Source organism: Mixophyes fleayi, chromosome 6 (assembly GCF_038048845.1).
Source record: "Mixophyes fleayi isolate aMixFle1 chromosome 6, aMixFle1.hap1, whole genome shotgun sequence".
NCBI classification, from domain to species: domain Eukaryota; kingdom Metazoa; phylum Chordata; class Amphibia; order Anura; family Limnodynastidae; genus Mixophyes; species Mixophyes fleayi.
The window spans coordinates 116,937,359-116,959,049 of NC_134407.1; the positions used below are offsets into that span (position 1 = coordinate 116,937,359).

Here is a 21,691-nt window from a genome sequence, read left to right on the forward strand (position 1 = left end):
CTCACAGCTCCCGTGTGATCCAGTCACAATCTGAGTAAAGAACAAATCCTGTTGTTTGGCACATCGTTTGGTGCTGGTTCATTTGTAACATTGTCTTTTACATCTCAACAATCAGTCATTTTATTTTTAGAATCTAGAAAAAAGGTATATAAAATATAAAGCTTTAATATAAGTTTTCTTCTTTTTTTTTCAGTTAGACATTAAAATTTTTTTTACTTCTATTTCATTTTGTATTGTTTTGCTACATAAGAACATCCCCAAAAATCCACCAACTTTACATTTAAATTAAAGGGACCTATTACAGTTATTTAGCATTTTCTGGTAATAGAAAACGTAACTTTAGATACTTCATGGATCACAAATGGGAAGAACACCAACAGATCTGGACCACAGATGGAAGTAACTCACAACTATCTTTTTATAATCTGCATCTGTTCTCTGTCTTTGCCACAGGTTTTCGTCAGCAGCAGTTGGAACCTGCGAAGGAGCTTTCTTTCTGCACCTATTTCTCGCACACTGTTTTAGGTAAACTTCTGTGTCTGTGTTGTCTCATTTTCATAAGAAATCTGTACCTTTTGCCAACATTCAAAAATTATGAAATCATTAGTCACACTGGACCTGGTTCAAATCGTTACGCTACTTTCATGCATTTTTTGTGTTATTGTTATGATGTTTACATATTGCAAATAACAATGCTACTGAAATGTTTTTCAGAAATGGCATCAGAATACGGTCTGTGCCCATTTAGTACATTATCATATGGTAATGTCTAAATCACTCGATCAGCTCAACTCCTCTCATTGAATAGTGGTAATTTTTGTACCCATGATCACACGCTGTCATCTTGGTCCACGAGTCCATACATTTCCCTGCATAACTATGCGCACCTTCACAAAAGTAGGTGCTTGATGTCACATTTTGCAGATTTTCAATTCATAAATGACAATTAATGTACCCTTCAAGTTCATAGCTGGAATTAAGGCAGAAAGTTTTTCCTAATGCAAAGGAGGTGTTGACAATGAATGATGACACATAAACTTCCAGTGAATCTAGATCTCTAATTTCATTGAGTAGTACTATTGGCAGTGGCATCCCCAAACACATTGTTGAGCACCCCAAAAAGGAGCGTAAAGACTAACACAAGTCAGTAGTTATTGTCCAAAGCCATGCTAAAGCCTATAGTGGCAGCTCAAAATGGCTGTAACTCAATTTTAAAGTGCAGAATTATATTTAGTGACCAAACATTTTTTAATTTTTTTTTTATATATAAATAAGAAATATTTAAAACTATTTTAAAAGAATTCCCAGTTGAACAAATGCTTTATTTAAATAATAAAGTAATTTTGATGTGCTCCTGCGATTGCTATCACAGGAGAAGGATTGCTTATACCACGTCGATCCTTGCTAAGTCTTTGCATGGTGAGATTCGGTAAATCTTAATAAATGTAAAGAAAGGTATGTTGGTGCAAAATTTTCGGATTCGGTTTGTAGTCATGAAGTCAAGTGGAGTACCTAAAGACCATTCAGTTAAATTTTATTAAAAATAAAGGTTTTCTTTACCTTTCTTAAATCAACAAGGAAAAAAAAAATATAGAGCATAACAAAAAAAAACACCATAATAAAAATCAACCAATTTAAGTTAAAAACAATATAAAAAAAATGCACAAATTCAATATAAGTTATCATTAGCAGATAGATCAGAAAATAGCAGCATCAAACTTAGGGCACTATTTATTATACCCACATTCTAAACATCGATCTGGTTGTAGCATAGGACCATATTTTATCAATAAATGCATTTTTAACACAATCATTTTCATTCCATATCTCAATGATAATAAATGGAAGATTGTGATCATTTAGGAAAAGTGTACTGCCGAAACAGCGGTCATAATAAAGGGCTTTCCCAGTGAACACCCATCTCCTATCTCGTCTATCATCATCATCACCATTTATTTATATAGCTCCACTGATTTCGCAGCACTGTACTCATTCCCATCCGTCCCTGTCCCATTGGAGCTTACAGTCTAAATTCCCTAACATACATACAAACACACACACACACACACACACACACACACACACACACCAGAGAGAGAGAGACTAGGGTCAATTTTGATAGTAGCCAATTAATCTACTAGCATGTTTTTAGAGTGTGGGAGGAAACCGGAGCCCCCGGAGGAAACCCACGCAAACACGGGGAGAACATGCAAACTCTACACAAATAAGGCCATGGTTGGGAATTGAACTCATGACCCCAGTGCTGTGAGGCAGAAGTGCTAAACACTTAGCCACCGTGCTGCCCCAGTCACTATCGCTATAGTAACTGGAGGGGAGAACAGGTAAGATGCAGTGTGGGATCCAAAGATCCCTCTACTGCTGTCAGGTTAGCTCCCGAATGATTGAGTGAGATCCTGCTGCCTCATTGGGTATTGACTAAACTTTCCTGGAGGTGCGGAGTCTAACAAGATGTAAGGTGTTCACCAGGGATTCCCGCAAGGGAATTTGGGCTTCCGCGGCTTCCACCCTGCAGGTTGCGGCCCACCAGGGAAGCTCCCAGTGAGACAGATAAAGAACAGATTACACAGCAGAAGAATGATCCAATTCGGACATCAAATGGTGATAACAAAGATTACCATTTTATTATAAAACATAAATACAAGAGTTCAATGAAGACTTGCTATAATAAAATATATAAAATATAAATAATTGCAAATGATAATCATCAAGATATACAAGAGTAGTTACTGTCATCAACGTTCAATAGTACAGACTGCATACGTAATGATTAAAGTCACAACAAGTACCACTAAAGAGTGGAACACAATACACAATTCAATGAAGATCACTGAAGATGAGCAGATCTGCGGAATCTTGATATGCAGAAGATGACCCCCAGCTCACTACTGAGATGTAACACTAGCCAGCAGTTGAGCACAATTCAATAACAGGTAGCGAGCGATGATCACAGCAATTATCACAAGTAGTAGAGTTGATGCACAGAGATCGGTAAAGTCCAGACATACACAGCCACGATGAAACACAGCTTACCATGGATTGTGGAACAGGATGGCAGTAGTCAGCAGTGCAGGCTGAGTAGGTAACAGGTGTTGATCATAGTGTTTACCACAAGCAGTCTAACATGTATGCAAAGATCGATGGAGTCCAAACATACAGCAGCGATGAAGCACAGCTTACCACGGATTGTGGAACAGGATAGCAATCACAGAGCAGGCATAGAATCAGGTCAGGTATGACTTGAAGAACCAGCAAGGAAAAGGTGAAAGGAGGGGCCTTATAAAGGGAGGCTGACCAATGGCAGAACTGACCTAACACAAAGCAGTTTAAATCCTGCTCTTGCATAAATTATATTGCCATGGAGATGCATAAACACACTGAACAGTGACAACAATATTAACATCAACCTTAATATGTTTGCCATAAAAACGATGAACAACAATCACAAAATACAGACCTACCTTATTTGCCTTTACTTCAACATAAGGCTCCTACGCATGTTCTGAATTAGTAATAAAGATTTTTTTTCATCATATTATTAGCAAAGACCTGTTGCATTTTTATGAACTTGGCATTTTCTTTGATGGATTCTATTATTTCTATCAACATCCCTGTGGTATAATAAAAACACTGAAAAACAATTTAATAATTTGTAATCAAGTAGTAATACTTAGAACATATATTTCTGTTATGGCCCATATAATAGTTCTAGAACTGCAAAGTTAAACAGCATACTATAGAATAAGGAGTTTTGTAAAAATATGTACTGTATTTCATGTACGGCACTGCAGACCTTTTAAGGCTCCTTATAAACAAAAGAATTATATTAAAAATAATTATTATTATTATTATTATAACAATATTACAGTACATACCATGTACCTTTTTATGGATTTTTTTCTTGCCATTCCATTAACATGAAAATAAAGTGTCTTTCTCCACACAAAGGTTCATATATCAAGTCAGTTTCAATTAGCAACAAATTCTTTGGTCTGGAAATTGGGACAGCAACAGTGTATAGTAATTACTGTGACCAATATGACAGCTAGAAATCAGCATAGACACACATACAGAGTTAGGTACCGTATTTTTCGCTCCATGAGACGCAACTGACCATAAGACGCACCTAGTTTTTAGTGGAGGAAAACAGGAAAAAAAATATTCTGAACCAAATTTCATACACACTCATAGATGGATATCAGTAATATACCAGAACAGCGGGCACTGCCGGAAAAAACACCTCAGAAGGGGAGACAGTCTTTAGACTTACAGTTAGGGAGGGACGATCACCTTCCGAAAGTTTTCTTTAGCACAAAATCCAATTCAGTGTCCCGGTGGTCAGTGGAAGTTGTGATTTCCTCGTTCCTTTGATGTGCGCCTGCGCGGAATCACGCTGGTATCCCAGCTGATACTTTTCTCCTTACTTGTCGTTAGGGAAGTTGACAATACACTACAGCGCTGCAGTGGCACGGAATCGGAGTTGCATGTATAAATATACAATATATAATAGCTGTATTGCGCTCAATTGCCTAGAGCTAACTAATCATTGAAATGATTGCCATAATGCTGAATATAAGAAAATTGTGTGACATGGATATTGAGAGACGTTATATAAATATAAACAATTGATTTAATTGGAACAAAATGAATAAACAAGGAGATAAAAAAGACAATATTGATGCAACAACCACAAATGGCTGATATCATAAATAAAATTGAATAAAACATAAAAACATCATCCAAGAGCTAATATATATACAAGAAGGGAGGCTGCCCAGGTAAACATGTATAAGGTAGATAAGAATTCATAAAAAACTAGGGAAAATAAAACAATACCTCACGACAGTGCCTGCCAGGGTCCAGATGTAAACCTAAGATACCTGGTGGCTAATGGTGTGATCCGGAAAGGATCACAGCTGTAGATGGTGTGGAGACAGATGGCTAGCGGTGGAGCTCGTGAGGCTTGATGTAGACTTGAGTTCCTAACGGTGATAAGCATGGAGATAGAGAACCTGGCGTGCGTTCCATGCTTGTCAATAGCCGAACTTCCGGTTTAGACGGCTAAGACACGCAGCCGTGCACTGATCCGGAAAACGGAGAATTCTCAGGTGGTGTGCAATGTAGTATTCGCTCCATAAGACCCACACACTTTTTCCCCCACTTTTTTGGGGGGAAAAAGTGCGTCTTATGGAGCGAAAAATACGGTATTTTTAGAAGCAATTGCTCTATGATTACAGTCATATTTACAATTAATTCAGAGCGCATATTATTATACTCTAAAATTAGGGGTGTGCACCGGCCACTTTAGGTGTTTTGGGTTCTGATTAGCTTGAGGTTTTGGGTCCTGATTTGTTTTGCCAAAACACCCCACGAAAGGTTTTGGTTCTGATTTTGGGTTTTGGGTTCTGATTTTTTTTAAAAAAGCATAAAAAGTGCTAAAATCCATATTTATTTTTTTTTCACTACTACACTATTATTAACCTCAATAACATTAATTTCCACTAATTTCCAGTCTATTCTGAACACCTCACAATATTGTTTTTAGTCCAAAAGGTTGCACCGAGGTAGCTTGATGTCTAAGCTAAGCGACACAAGTGGGCGGCACAAACACGTGGCCCATATAGGAGTGGCACTGCAGTGGAAGACAGGATGGCAGTTTGAAAAACTAGGCCCCAAAGAGCACATAATGGCCAAAAAACAGGTGCAAGCTGGAATTGTCCTTGGGCCCTCCCACCCACCCTGATGTTGTTGAAATAGGACATGCGCACTCTAAAAAACCAATCATTTCAGCGACAAGGCCTACAAAACTGTGGCTAAAATTATTGGTTTGTTTGGGCCCCCACAACAAAAATTCATCTCTCTCTGTACAAACTAAACTGTCTCTACTGAGGCAAGATGTCATCCTCATCCTCTGATTCCTCACCCCCTTCAGTGTGTACTTCCTCATCCTCACACATTATCAATTCATCCCCGCTGGACTCCACAACCACAGGTCCCTCTGTAGTCTCTGGAGGCCAGTGCTGGTCTTGATTGAAGAATTGATAATTCATTTTTATGAACATCATTTTTTCAAAGTTTTGTGGAAGCAACCTCCTTCGCCGCTCACTGACCAGGTTCCCCGCTGCACTAAAAACTCTTTCCGAGTACACACTGGAAGGGGACAACTCAGGTAAAATAGAGCCAGTATGTACAGGAGCTTCCAAACTGCCTTTTTTTCCTGCCGGTAAAAATAAGGACTGTCTGACATGTCTACATGGATGGTGTCAGCAAAGTACTCCTCCACCATTTTTTCAATGGTGACAGCATCCAATGCAGCGACAGTAGACATGTCTGCAATGTTTGGTAGGTCCTTCAGTCCGGACCAGATGTTCTCACCATCCCCGCCAGCGGGTCATTTAGGAAAACTCAGCTTTTTCCTCGCAGCCACAGGTATGGAAGAAAATAAAGGATGAGTTTTTGGCATGTCACAGTCCTCTTCAGAGGACAATCTCCTGACCAGCAGGTCTTTGCACCACTGTAGACTTGTGTCCGCCGGAAACAGAGACACAACATACGCTTTAAACCGAGCACGGTGGCCAGAATGTATTCCTCTGACTTTAAAAGAGTGACCACCCTCAGATCCTGGCAAAGCGTACAAAGGGCTTCATCCACAAGAGCTACATGCTTTGTGGAATCGCAATGCTTTAACAGCTCCTCCCTCACTTTTTGCAGCTGCTTCTGCAACAGCCTGATCAGGGGAATCACCTGACTCAAGCTGGCAGTGTCGGAACTGACTTCTCATGTGGCAAGTTCAAACGGCTGGAGAACCTTGCACAACACGGAAATCAGTCTCCACTGCGCTTGACTCAGGCGCATCCCCACTCCTTTTCCTATGTCGTAGGTGGCTGTGTAGGCTTGAATGGCCTTTTGCTGCTCCTCCATCCTCTGCAGCATATAGAGGGTGGAGTTCCAGCGCGTCACAACCTCTTGTTTAAGGTGATGGCAGGGCAGGTTCAGGCTTTTTTGATGTTGCTCGAGTCTGCGGTAGGCACTGGCAGAATAGCGAAAGTGTCCAGCAATTTTGCGGGCCACCGCAAGCATATCCTGCACACCCCTGTCACTCTTGAGGTAATGCTGCACCACCAAATTTATTGTGTGGGCAAAACATGGGACGTGCTGTAAATTGCCCATATGTAATGCCCGCACAATGTTACTGGCGTTGTCTGACACCACAAATCCCCAGGAGAGTGTAAGTGGGGTAAGCCACTGCGAGATTATTTCCCTCAGTTTCTCTAAGAGGTTGGCAGCGTTGTGCCTCTTACTAAAACTGGTGATACACAACGTTGCCTGCCTTGGAACGAGCAGGCATTTTGGAGATGCTGCTACTGATGCTGCTGCTGCTGTTGCTGCGGAAGGCGATGCATCTACCCAGTGGGCTGTCACAGTCATATAGTCCTTAGTTTGCCCTGAACCACTTGTCCACATGTCTGTGGTTAAGTGGACAGTGGGTACAACCGCATTTTTCAGAGCACTGAGGACACTTTCGTACTTCTCTGTACATCCCGGGTATCAACTGCCTAGTGAAGTGGAATCTCGACGGGATTTGGTACCGGTGAGACAATACGTCCATCAACCGTCTAAATCCCACTCCACTGATGGCGGACACCGGACGCACGTCTAACACCAACATAGCAGTTAAGGCTGCAGTTATCCGCTTTGCCAACAGCAGCAGAGGATGTCCCTAGGTGGGCAAAATCCTTACCCCTGCTTATTTGAGCTTTACATAAGCTACATATGGCCATACATTTGTTGTCCGGATTGGGATAGAAATAACTCCAGACCGAAGAGGTGGATTTTTTGGTCTTCTGCCCAGGCATGACGATGGGCTTTTTCATCCCATGGATAACAACTGTTTTCCCCCCTGGTGCCTCATTTAAGATAACCACATCAGCATCCTCCTCGTCAAGTTCCTCCTCAGCGCCAGCTACATCAATATCCTCCTCCCCGTCTACAACATTCACACCTTCATTAGCCACATCTGTACCTGGACTGTGGGTGATCCTTCCAGCATATGCAGAGGGCATGCTGCAAATGGTGAAAGGAGCCACCTCTTCCCGTACAGTGATGGGAAGGTCAGGCTTCGCAACCACCAACACCCTTGGACTCGCCTTGGGGATTTGTGATGCCATCTTTTTAGAAGGCAGAGTTGTTTGCTGTGTTGTTGATGACAGCTTAACTCTCTTAAATTTTTTAGAGGGGGGGGGAGGAGGGTTTAGATCCTTGGGTGAAGCTGAACCACTAGTCATGAACATGGGCCAGGGCCTAAGGCGTTCCTTGCCATTCCGTGTCGTAAATGGCATATTGGCAAGTTTACATTTCTCCTCAGATGATTTTAATTTTCTTTTTTTGCTAATTTTAGTGAACTTTGGCTTTTTGGATTTTACATGCCCTCTACTAGGAGATTGGGCATCGCCCTTGGCAGATGACTTGATGGCATTTCATCATCTATGTCATGACTAGTGGCAGCAGCTTCAGCATTAGGAGGAAGTGGTTCTTGATCTTTCCCTACTTTATCCTCCAAATTTTTGTACTCCATTATAGTTTAATCTCTGGTACTAATATTTCTGGACTGCAGGAACAGTGAACGTATTTTTATATATTGCAGTACTAATATTTCTGGACTGCAGGAACAGTAAACGTAGCAAAATATTGCAGTACTAATATTTCTGGACTGCAGGAACAGTAAACGTAGTGTAATATTGCAGTAATAATATTTCTGGACTGTAGGAACAGTGAACGTATTTATATATTGCAGTACTAATTTTTCTGGACTGCAGAAACCGTAAACGTAGTAAAATATTGCAGTAATAATATTTCTGAACTGCAAGAACAGTAAACGTAGTTTAATATTGCAGTACTAATATTTTTGGACTGCAGGAACAGTGAACGTATTTATATATTGCAGTACTAATATTTCTGGACTGCAGGAACAGTGAACGTAGCAAAATATTGCAGTACTAATATTTTTGGACTGCAGTAACAGTAAACGTAGTGTAATATTGCAGTACTAATATTTCTGGACTGCAGGAACAGTGAACGTATTTATATATTGCAGTACTAATATTTCTGGAATGCAGGAACAGTGAACGTAGTAAAATATTGCAGTAATAATATTTCTTAACTGCTGGTACAGTGAACGTATTTTTATATATTGCAGTACTAATATTTCTGGACTGCAGGAACAGTGAACGTATTTATATATTGCAGTACTAATATTTCTGGAATGCAGGAACAGTGAACGTAGTAAAATATTGCAGTAATAATATTTCTTAACTGCTGGTACAGTGAACGTATTTTTATATATTGCAGTACTAATATTTCTGGACTGCAGGAACAGTAAACGTATTTTTATATATTGCAGTACTAATATTTCTGGACTGCAGGAACAGTGAACGTAGCAAAATATTGCAGTACTAATATTTCTGGACTGCAGGAACAGTAAACATAGTAAAATATTGCAGTAATAATATTTCTGAACTGCAGGAACAGTGAACGTATTTATATATTGCAGTAGAAAAAATGTTATACTTTTTTTTATAATTTTTTTATAACAATGGATTTAGCAGGACAGAGCACAGGACACAGCACCACTGGACTCGGCAGGACAGAGCACTGGACAAAGCACCACTGGACTCAGCAGGACAGAGCACTGGACAAAGCACCACTGGACTGATCAGCAGGACAGAGCACTGGACAAAGCACCACTGGACTGATCAGCAGGACAGAGCACAGGACAAAGTAACCACTGGATTAAGCAGGACAGAGTGACAGGACACAGGAGCACCACTACAAACTACAACCTCCCTCTTCCCTGATCTGAGCCCGACTGAAGATGGCGGCCGCAAGCGGGGAATTTATGCAATCCGAGTCTTGCGAGATCCGACGCGAGACTTGGACGTCATAGCCTCTGTTTCATTTTTTTTGCCCGCCGGAAATACCCGAACAGTGCTCAGATCCCGTTGGATCCGCACTGTTCGGGTGGGCTCGGATTAGCGCAATCCGAGCCCGCTCATCTCTATCTAAAATAACAACTTGCAATAATATAATAACAAATCAACTAAAGAAAAAACAAACAAATTTAAACAAATCATAAGGGGTTGTAAGTCAGATGCATGTAGATATGAATTCTGTGCATTTTCGCACAATTGTGTAAATTTGGTTTCGGGGCATCCATAATAAAATTATGCAAAATACGCTACACAAACGGGCATATGTCCAGACTTGAATCAGGCCTATAGTATGCATTTAGATCATTGAGCTGTCATGCATTTGTGTAAGAGTGTAAAATAACAGTGGCAGCCAATCAGGGCCAGTGGAGGCAAGAATGAACAGAGAGAAAGATGGATAAATTAGCAGAACCACATTTTTGCACACAAGCAGTTTCAGATCTAACACCCCCACAGAGTCAACAACTATACAAGCTGACCTGAGCAGATGCTCACCTTCATGGACCCTGCAAACCAACAACCCCAGCATAGAGGTTTCCCTAAAGTCCTGAGAAACAGCATAGAAAATAAAGCTGCAAGCCAGTAGTAAAGTATGCAAAGTTTCTGAACCACAAACTAAATCTTCTATTTTCAAAACACAACCAAGGGGTAAATTTACTAAAAATCGTGTTTGGTGGCGTTTTTATTCCGACACACATCACCATTGGTTTAGTACTCCAAATTGCCAAATTTGCGGCGGTTTGAGGCTACCATGTATAATACCTGAATATGTGTGGCAGATTGAAAACAGCTAACAATATGGATGACTTTAATGGACTATGCTTTAATCATTGCTTTGTGTGTTATTTTAAAGTATGTATTTTTGCATTATTTTGCAAAAATTAGATTAGAAAAGTAGAATATTGTCTTAAGTTCACTTTTATTTGGTTTCACATGTTTTACATCGAATTACTCTAAAAATCAAAATTTATGCACATTAAAATGTTGTTTTTATTGCAGCATTTTGTCAAAATGCAGCACACTGCTAACTTCCCCCATTTTAATAATATAGTACAAAATGTTGAATGTCCAATACAGTGTATGATTTCAAACTGTTAGCAGAAAAATATTAAGTAAGTTTTCTTACTCAAGTTTTCTGGACAAAACCATGTTGCAATGCAAGGGATGCAAACTAGTTTATTATTTTGCACATAAGGAGAATACTGGTTGTTTTTTTTCATATAGCACACAAATACTTGATAGCTATATTAATACACTGAAATTTGAAGATGATTTAGGGCATGCCCTACCCAAAATATAAATCTGCCATCACATTTTAAATTTACCTCCCCCTCCAATGCAACATGGTGTTGCCTTACTTACTTTTGCTTAACTTTCCTTAATGAATCAGGCCCACTGACACATGTAAATTGGTCTAAAAGTAAGACCCATTGCATTTAGTGACCCCAAAGCCACTGTTGTTTACTTTACTAGTAATAAACACAAATGCATTTTTATTTTTTAATTGAAATAAGTAATCAGTGGGTATAAGGCCTTATGCAGCCTTCCATAATAACATACAATGACCAGTACAAATAACTGACAATGTAACATTGCTATATATGCAAATATAAAGAATCATTAGAAGGCAATGCATGCAATCACCATATTATCTACAGTGCATCTAGTATAGTACATGTACTGCATAGCAAAGAGTATTGTATTTTTTAAATTCCTAATGCACAATTTAGAGACACAAAGGAATTTAGAGACCCCGCTTTTGCGTTCTATGACACATTACATTCTTCTGGTGGCAATGACCATTATTGCAATGGATGTCATAACATGGTGAATACAATCTGCATGGGGATTAAAGTGTGCAAAAGTGCGATAAATCCATTCCATTTGTATTTCTTTCAGTTTTTTCATGAAAATTGAATAGCTGCAAATGTGAACATGAAATGTATATTAGTAATTTCTTCCTGGCTTTTCCAGTGATGTGGATATATACCATGCTGACTAACTCTGTAATTTCATATTAAAAATGTACATACAATGAGGCATACAATATCATTTTCAAGTCAATAACATTAAAACAAAGTATAATTTTTGTATTGCAACATATCCTGTTTGTCAGAGTCGCTACTAATGTAGTTTAATGGTTAGAAATGTTGTCTCCTCTCTATAAGGTGCCAGACAGAGCCCCGACTATATGTGTCCTTGGGGAAAGCCGCACGAATGGGAGGATTCCAGAAATTCCTGGGATATGGACTCCTATCTGTGGCCTGCTTCCTTCACCCTGTTCTGGTCTGGCATGTCACCATTCCAGGTAGGACTGATTACTAGTAGTTGTGGTGGTATAGATGAGACACATACAGATGTGCGTGTATACACATATATTTAAAATATATATATATATATATATATATATATATATATATATATATATATATATATATATATATATATATCCTATATCTACTTATGAGATTCTGCTATCTAGGAGATTAGCCATTGTTGTGTGTACTCTTTCCACATTCATTTGTACTGTATTATGTTTATCCTATATCTATTTATGAGATCCTGTTATCTAGGAAATTAGCCATTGTTGTGTGTACTCTTTCCAAGCTGTATTACTAACTATCTTCGGATGCCACAAACGAGGACATGGTTTTACTATAGCAATTTTCCTCTAGTGTCTGGTGTTTCTCACCAGAGTTAACCATGTGACTGATGAATCAATCATGTGATTGAAGCAATGCGCGCGTCATAGACGCTACTGCGCATGTCCAAGATGGCGCTGGCATCATTTAAAAAGCGCTGGAGATTCTTGCTTCTTTATTATACTATTTTTTCCTCCTGATGAAGTCTGAACATCTAACCAGACGAAACGCGTTGAGGAGTGTCTAAGGACCTTTCCATCATCTGTTTGGATATCATGGTACTAGTGTGGTGGGAGCGCTGCAGAGATTTATATATGAGCTGATTGATATCTATGCATACATCTCTGATTACATCCCAGATGAGTACCTAAAGATACCAATATATGTTTGTTACCTTGTGTTTTTATGTAAGTGTGATACTTACTATTTTATTAGTAAAATCTGAGTTTTTACAATATTACACTATATGAGTTTTTTTTATATTGCTCCTATGATGCTGAAGTTACAGTCCTGACAGAATTGTACACTTGGATGAGTGACGTTACTGGTAACAGCTGCTCAGATTTGGAGTTTTCCATTGAACTGATTCATACATCTTCTGGTTCTATTATCTGGTACGCAGTTTTATGTTTATTGGTGATTACATTGGTGGCATTGAACACAGTGTGCTGTCACTTTTGTATATATCTATTCACCCTTTTGGTTTCATTAGCCCTACCGGAGAGAAGTTATTATCCTTGAGTACACATCTGACTCCTCCACTTTACTCTCTCTTATTACATTAATAAATTGTGGTAATACACCATGTGGCGACGTGTTTCCTTTATTCCTTTATAGATTTTCCAGACTCACCACCTGTATTGGAACTGGCTGCCTCCTGTACATTGGACTTTGGGTGTAATTATCCCGCCTAGTGACTGTATACTGAATAGGGTTACGCGCCCCCTTTTATGTGGTATCTGTTATCTGCACAAATATATATATATATATATCAAAAAGAGTAGAAAGACAAACAGGCGCTTAGTGAACAATCTAAAGCTCCACGTGACTACGTGATTAATAATTAGTAAATCACATACAGTAGGCAGCTCCTCTACAACGTCCAATTGCAGATGTAAAACCTATGTAGAAAAACACAAAAAGAGAAGCGCCAAACATAGTGTGATACCATCAAAAGTAAGAGTCACATCTAGACACTCTGGAGTTAATTCGGACAAAAGGTGCAGAGTGATTAATTCTCCAAGGGTTAATTCTACTGGGATTCCAGCACCTTTTAAACTGAACTCCACCTCTTTAACAGGGGGTTAACAGTTAAACTTCATACACATTGGTACAATTTAATATAATGTATGCGTAATAGGAACAACTTGTTAGAGGATAATGCAGTGATTAACTTCTCAAGGGTAATTCCCCTAGAGCTTTAGTGTCCTCTTAAACAGAGAATACACAACTGGACTCCAAATAAGCAATAGAGTTAATGCAGTGTGTTCATAAAAACAGGCTTATTAAAGGATATTATCTAATTTAATAACAGCCTACATCCATAAAAAGCAATAAAATGCCCGTACATCGGTATAATAAAACAGGCTTATCTGCATAGAAAACACTTGCGGCAGTCCCCTCAGAGTCTCTCTGGAAATGGCATATGGGAACCTCCTCGCATCAGCTTTCACCAAGTACAGAACCTCCTTAACGCGTTTCGTCTCCAACGAGACTTTATCAAAAGGATATATATTCAAGAGTGGACAGGCCATCCTTTTATAGTCCACATTATCCATTGTATACAATCCATTGCCGTCTAACCGGAAATCACATGTTGGTAAGTGTGGGCAATAGCTCCGTAGCCATACTTCCGCCCAGAGAAGGTATCCGCATCACTTCCTGTTGCGGAGGATGACATCACTTCCAGTCAGTACTCCGGGACAAAGTTCATACAAAAAACCCAGCATGAATAAGTTGCTAAACACATCACTAGCACAACACACTACACTAGTACTAAAACAATTTACATATGGTCAGCAGTATAAATGTACATCTCCGCCCATGATTACATTTAAAAAATAGAAAATAGAAAAAATAGTAGTAGGATTACCAGGCGACTATAGAATCCAGTATGGATCATGCCAAAATTATACAGATATCCTATATATATATATATAGTAACAAAACCGCACCCTTCTCCTTGCACTTTTGTCACCTTCTGCTGCAAGAATACCCAGTAGACATCAGCAACACAAAACTTCTTTTATAAATCAAATATATTTATTGTTTCCATCACAATAAATTGCACACTTCCGTCAGGATGACACCAGCAAGCAACTACCTTTTACTTGCACCTCCTGATGACCCTAAACACTAACTAGACTCAGTACAGCTCCCTACTGACTGGCCAACTGGTTCAGCGTCAGTCACCACTAACAATAGCACAACTAAGGATTAAATACAGATGTCTCCTTCCACAGGCTTGGATGACTGACAGACGACACACTCCCACCTTGTCTTTAAAGGATGGCTCCTCAGGTGTTCTGTATTGCCTAATCAGCACAGCCACCCCTATCAGCTCTGTGGATACAAACACGTTAAAAGCATGCAAGTAAATTACTTTTTACATTTACTTTACCACATGTCTCTGACCTGTACATTACTGAACTTAAGTTCAGTGCTACACCTGTATATAACTTGGTCTGCAGCCTTTTACCTGCAGTTAGCACCATAGCTAATTACACTATTAGAGGCCTGTGGCAAACCACTCCCATTGCCACAATAAATATATATATATAACTTATTGTACTTATTATAGGTTATATAACCTGGACAGTGAAATTTGTGCCCCATGAATGCATTGCACCAAAGTTGGCAGTCGAACTCGATCTGTTAATCTAGGCACTATATGAGTCTGCATTCTGGTAACACAAGCATTCCAAATTACAAGTGTGACTGTTTCAATGAAAAATCCTGCTTTACTGATTTCAAAGAACCATAGATACTAAATGGCTTCATATTCTAATGGCAACCTGTGTAAATTAACAACTTGACCACGTCATGAATCGGCTTTTTCTTTGAATGGGATCTTTATGTTCAGAGGAAGAAGGTGGTGGAATGCTTTGGAGCTGATTAGTAGAACAGCAATGTTTCTCCTCTTGGACATCTGTCATTTCTGACCTATGCAACCCCACACACACTGTATTCATCAGACCACTGTCATGCAGATTCATTCCTGTCTACTTTGAAAATTAGAACAGATTTTAGACTTTTTGCACTCTTTTGTCTCTGTTTCTCCTTAATCCCTAATCCATTTGATGGAACCATTTCCCTGATTAACTTTACCCTCGTTTTAAATCATAAAAAAGCCATAAACGGTATTTTATACTTTCCTAGTACTATGCTGTAGGGTTTTTTTGTTGTGTAGAACAGCAACTTTTCAGTACATTATAGCAATTCATGGTTTACTAATATAAACATTAAAGGTGAAGTATATGCTGTATATTAATACTATGTTTGCTTAGATAAGGATTTTTTTTTTTTCTCAAGTTAACCTTTAATTTTACTGTACATATATGGTTTACACATATACAGATATATAGCAAAGACACAATCATTGGTACAACTTGGGTACATCCCTGTTGGTGTACCCAAAACTGAATGTAAACAAATAAATGTGCAGATTGAAAAGAAAAATGTGTTTGTAAATAATGGTTTATCCTGCTTCTTTTTCTTACATATTCCTACAGGAACCATGCTTATTGTTACGGGTATAGCTTATCTACTCTTGAGTAAGCGTAAGAAGACTAAAGGCAAAGAATGTATTTCACAGGCAGAGTACTACACAGATCCTTCCACTACTGCCATTGCTATGACCAGAGCCGGGGACACGGAACAAACATACACTTTTACTGGCTCCCTGAGAGAAAAGAGGGAATCTCTACTTACTCAGATGAGAAGCATTCTCAAAGTAAAGAAGAATTGTCAACAATCCAAGACACCAGGCCTTGACCAAGGCCATGTGGATGAATCCATGGACATGTGTTCTAAAAAAAAGCAGGTGCACTTTGAAGAGAAGGTCATCAAAATCATCCCCATGGATGGAGGTATCCTAGAAGATCAGGAAAGTGAGCTAGAGGAGACCAACTCAGACACTGCTCCTATAATACCTGCTGAAACAAGGCAGGCACCCAGTACTTTGCCTATGACTCCTGGCATCTTCTAGGGGCTTTTTACATTCTCATTTACAACTATGATTAGTGGTCCTGAGAAGAAATGTAAATTACTTTCAGAGGCCTCGTGGGAATTGTTTATATCGGACCATCAGAGAAATAATTTTTCCAGGATGCTATGTGCAGAATGTCAGTTAAAGATTGCATGGCGACTGTCTTAACACTTGATTCTCACTCCTAAGTCCTAATCCTGCAATATTGAATACTGAAGCGTGCACCAAGATTTATTACAGATTTATATGTTATGATAAATAATGACACAAAATGTAATGTATTGTATTTTTATGCATTTGACACAAATGCTCTTGAAAATTTTATTTTTTAAACACGTAATGATTTCAAATGAATACTATAATAACCTATTATTTTATAGTCTAAAACACATAAAACATTGCCACTAAAAGAATTATTACAATAGCGGCACAGTCACTTTCTGGGAGGAGTTTGTATGCTCTCCCTGTACTTGCATGGGACTCCTCTGGTTTCCTCCCACGCTGCAAAACCTACTGGTACGTTAATTGTTTTCTGTAGAGAAAAATACCATTCGGTGCTCAATCACTGGTTAAAATTAATGAAGTAAACACAGTACAGATTAAACTAATTGGTGCAACTCCGTGTATGTACAAACAATGTTTTTGCATAACGGTTCTCATGTCCATACTTCAGTAGTATGTAGATCTACATCAACATCTACATACTACTGAAGTAGCTGTTATTTTCCATGTCAGACACTGATTGCATTATAGTAAGACTGTAGACTATTATATGCTGTAATCAGAAGGATTGATCAGTACAATATATGTGCATTTGTTGGCTTTAAAGGGCAACTTTCATCATATGCAATAAGTAACATTGGTTGTACATACGAGTCACACCAATTAGTTTAACCTGTGCTGTATTTACTTCATTAATTTTTACCAGTGATTGAGCATTGAATAGTATTTTTTTGTACATATGTTTATGTGGGGTGTGGTTAACCCCTTATTTTTGTTGCTCGCATGGGTGACTTTATCCTGATGTGTGTTGCGTCGACTATATTTATCTATTTGTTAATTGGCTTTTGTATTCACCTATGTTTGTGTGTTTCTGTGTTAAGGAATATAGATTATAAACTCCTCTGAGCCAGGGACTGATGCAAATGATTAAACATTCTCTTTAAAGCTCTGTGTACTATGTCAAGGCTATTGATAATGCCATAGTCTGAAGTGAGTAGCATAGTGATGGAAGTTATAATGGTGGCTAAGTGGTTAGCACTTCTGCCTTACAGCACTAGGGTCATGACTTCAATTCCCGACCATGGTCTTATCTGTGAGGAGTTTGTATGTTCTCCCCGTGTTTGCATGGGTTTCCTCTAAGGATGAGCGGGCTCGGATTTCGGTAATCCAAGCCCACCCGAACAGTGCGGATCCGACGGGATCCGAGCACTGTTCAGATACTTCCGGGCGCCAAACGAATCTAAAACGAGGCTGTGACATCCAAGTCTCGCGTCGGATCTCGCGAGACTCGGATGTCATAAATGCCCCGCTCGCGGCCGCCATCTTCATTCTCCCTGCGATCACTGTTGAGGGAGGTTGATATCCTGTGCTCTGTTATTATACTAATTTACTATAGTCAAGTGGTCATTTGTTCAGTGCTCTGTCCTTCTGATTCCAGTGGTGCTTTGGCCGGTGTCTGTCCTGCTGAGTCCAGTGGTGCTTTTCTCCTGAGTTTTTTTGGGCTAAGTCCATAGTAATTTCATATTAATAATAAAATCTTCTAAAAATTTGAAAAAAATAAAAAAAAATTTTGGAAAAAAAAAATATAAAAAAATAAAAAAAAAAGTATAAAAAATATTCTAGAGCAATATATTCCTGCAGTCCCAAAAAATAGGAACTGCAATCTATATTACTATGTTCACTGTTTAAGCAGTCCAAAAAATAGGAACTGCAATCTATATTTCTACGTTCACTGTTTCTGCAGTCCAAAAAATAGGAACTGCAATCTATATTTATACGTTCACTGATTCTGCAGTCCAAAAAATAGGAACTGCAATCTATATTACTACGTTCACTGTTTCTGCATTTCAAAAAAATAGGAACTGCAATCTATATTACTACGTTCACTGTGTCTGCATTTCAAAACAATAGGAACTGCAATCTATATTACTACGTTCACTGTTTCTGCATTTCCAAAAAATAGGAACTGCAATCTATATTACTACGTTCACTGTTTAAGCAGTCCAAAAAATAGGAACTGCAATCTATATTTCTACGTTCACTGTTTCAGCAGTCCAAAAAATAGGAACTGCAATCTATATCACTACGTTCACTGTTTCTGCATTTCCAAAAAATAGGAAATGCAATCTATATTACTACGTTCACTGTTTCAGCAGGCCCAAAGTGTGTGTGGTTTAGGGGTACGTTCTCTTGTGCTGCATATAATGGAGAACAAAAATTTGGGGGATAAAGTAGGGAAAGATCAAGACCCACTTCCTCCTAATGCTGAAGCTGATGCCACTAGTCATGACATAGATGATGAAATGCCATCAACGTCGTCTGCCAAGGGCGATGCCCAATCTCCTAGTAGAGGGCATGTAAAATCCAAAAAGCCAAAGTTCACTACAATTAGTAAAAAAAGAAAATTCAAATCATCTGAGGAGAAACGTAAACTTGCCAATATGCTATTTACGACATGGAGTGGCAAGGAACGGCATAGGCCCTGGCCCGTGTTCATGACTAGTGGTTCAGCTTCACCCAAGGATCTAAGCCCACCTCCTCCCCACCCCTTTAAAAAATTTAAGAGAATTAAGCTGTCATCAACCGCACAGCAAACAACTCTGCCTTATAGAGAGATGTCATCACAAATCCCCAAGGCGAGTCCAAGGGTGTTGGTGGTTGCGAAGCCTGACCTTCCCATCACTGTACGGGAAGAGGTGGCTCCTTCCACCATTTGCAGCACACCCTGAAAGGATCACCCACAGTCCAGTTACAGATTTGGCTAATGAAGGTGTGAATGTTGTACACCGGGAGGAGGATATTGATGTAGCTGGCGCTGAGGAGGAACTTGACGAGGAGGATACTGATGTGGTTATCATAAATGAGCCACCAGGGGGGGAAACAGTTGTTATCCATGGGATGAAAAAGCCCATCGTCATGCCTGGTCAGAAGACCAAAAAATCCACCTCTTCTGTCGAGTTATTTTTATCCCAATCCGGACAACAAATGTATGGCCATATGAAGCTTATGTAAAGCTGCAATAAGCAGGGGTAAGGATCTTGGCCACCTAGGAACATCCTCCCTTATACGTCACCTGAAGAACCTTCATAATTCAGTGTTTAGTTCAGGACCTGTGGCTAGGACCGTCAGCAGTCCAGGGACACCTAAATCCCATGGTCCTGTTGTATACACACCACCAACACCCTCCTCGTCAACTTCCTCCACGATCTCCATCAGATTTAGTCCTGCAGGCCATGTCACCAGCCAGACTGAGTCCTCTTCAATACGGGATTCATCCGAGGAATCCTGCAGCGGTACGCCTACTACTGCCGCTGCTGCTGTTGCTGCTGGTAGCCGGTCATCTTCCCAGAGGGGAAGACGCAAGAATGCTACGTCTTTCACCAAGCAGTTGACCGTCCAACAGTCGTTTGCCATGACCACAAAGTACGACAGTAGTCACCCTATTGCAAAGCAGATAACTGCGGCTGTAACAGCTATGTTGGTGTTAGACGTGCGTCCAGTGTCCGCCATCAGTGGAGTGGGATTTAGAGGGTTGATGGAGGTATTGTGTCCCCGGTACCAAATCCCATCTAGATTCCAATTCACTAGGCAGGCGATACCCGGGATGTACAGAGAAGTTCGAACAAGTGTCCTCAGTGCTCTGAAAAATGCGGTTGTACCGACTGTCCACTTAACCACGGACATGTGGACAAGTGGTTCAGGGCAAACGAAGGACTATATGACTGTGACAGCCCACTAGGTAGATGCATCGCCTTCCGCAGCAACAGCAGCAGCTGCATCAGTGGCAGCATCTCCACAACGGCTGCTCGTTCCAAGGCAGGCAACGTTGTGTATCACCGGTTTTAATAAGAGGCACAACGCTGACAACCTGTTAGAGAAACTGAGGGAAATAATCTCGCAGTGGCTTACCCCACTTACACTCTCCTGGGGATTTGTGGTGTCAGACAACGGCAGTAACATTGTGCGGGCATTACATATGGGCAATTTACAGCACGTCCCATGTTTTGCCCACACCATTAATTTGGTGGTGCAGCATTACCTGAAGAGTGACAGGGGTGTGCAGGAGATGCTTGCGGTGGGCCGCAAAATTGCTGGACACTTTCGGCATTCTGCAAGTGCCTACCGCAGACTCGAGCAAAATCAAAAAAGGCTGCCATCACCTCAAACAAGAGGTTGTGACGCGCTGGAACTCCACCCTCTATATGCTGCAGAGGATGGAGGAGCAACAAAAGGCCATTCAAGCCTACTCAGCCACCTACGACATAGGAAAAGGAGTGGGGATGCGCCTTAGTCAAGCGTATTGGAGACTGATTTCCGTGTTGTACAAGGTTCTCCAGCCGTTTGAACTTGCCACACGAGAAGTCAGTTCCGACACTGCCAGCTTGAGTCAGGTGATTCCCCTGATCAGGCTGTTGCAGAAGCAGCTGGAGAAAGTGAGGGAGGAGCTGTTAAAGCATTGCGATTCCACCAAGCATGTAGCTCTTGTGGATGAAGCCCTTTGTACGCTTTGCCAGGATCCGAGGGTGGTCACTCTTTTAAAGTCAGAGGAATACATTCTGGCCACCGTGCTGGATCCTCGGTTTAAAGCATATGTTGTGTCTCTGTTTCCGGCGGAC

At 40.1% G+C, this 21,691-nt stretch overlaps 1 protein-coding gene across 1 annotated transcript in view; it reads left to right on the plus strand.

The window, feature by feature from the left end:
- TMEM72 (transmembrane protein 72) overlaps positions 1 to 18,020 on the plus strand; it is a 105,689-nt gene extending 87,669 nt beyond the window's left edge. Inside the window, exons 3-5 of the mRNA XM_075215276.1 lie at positions 454 to 525; positions 12,173 to 12,312; positions 16,378 to 18,020. Coding sequence (XP_075071377.1) covers positions 454 to 525; positions 12,173 to 12,312; positions 16,378 to 16,853 — 688 coding nt within the window. The 3' untranslated portion in view covers positions 16,854 to 18,020. The remainder of the gene's footprint in view (positions 1 to 453; positions 526 to 12,172; positions 12,313 to 16,377) is intronic.
- The last annotated feature ends 3,671 nt before the right edge of the window (positions 18,021 to 21,691 follow it).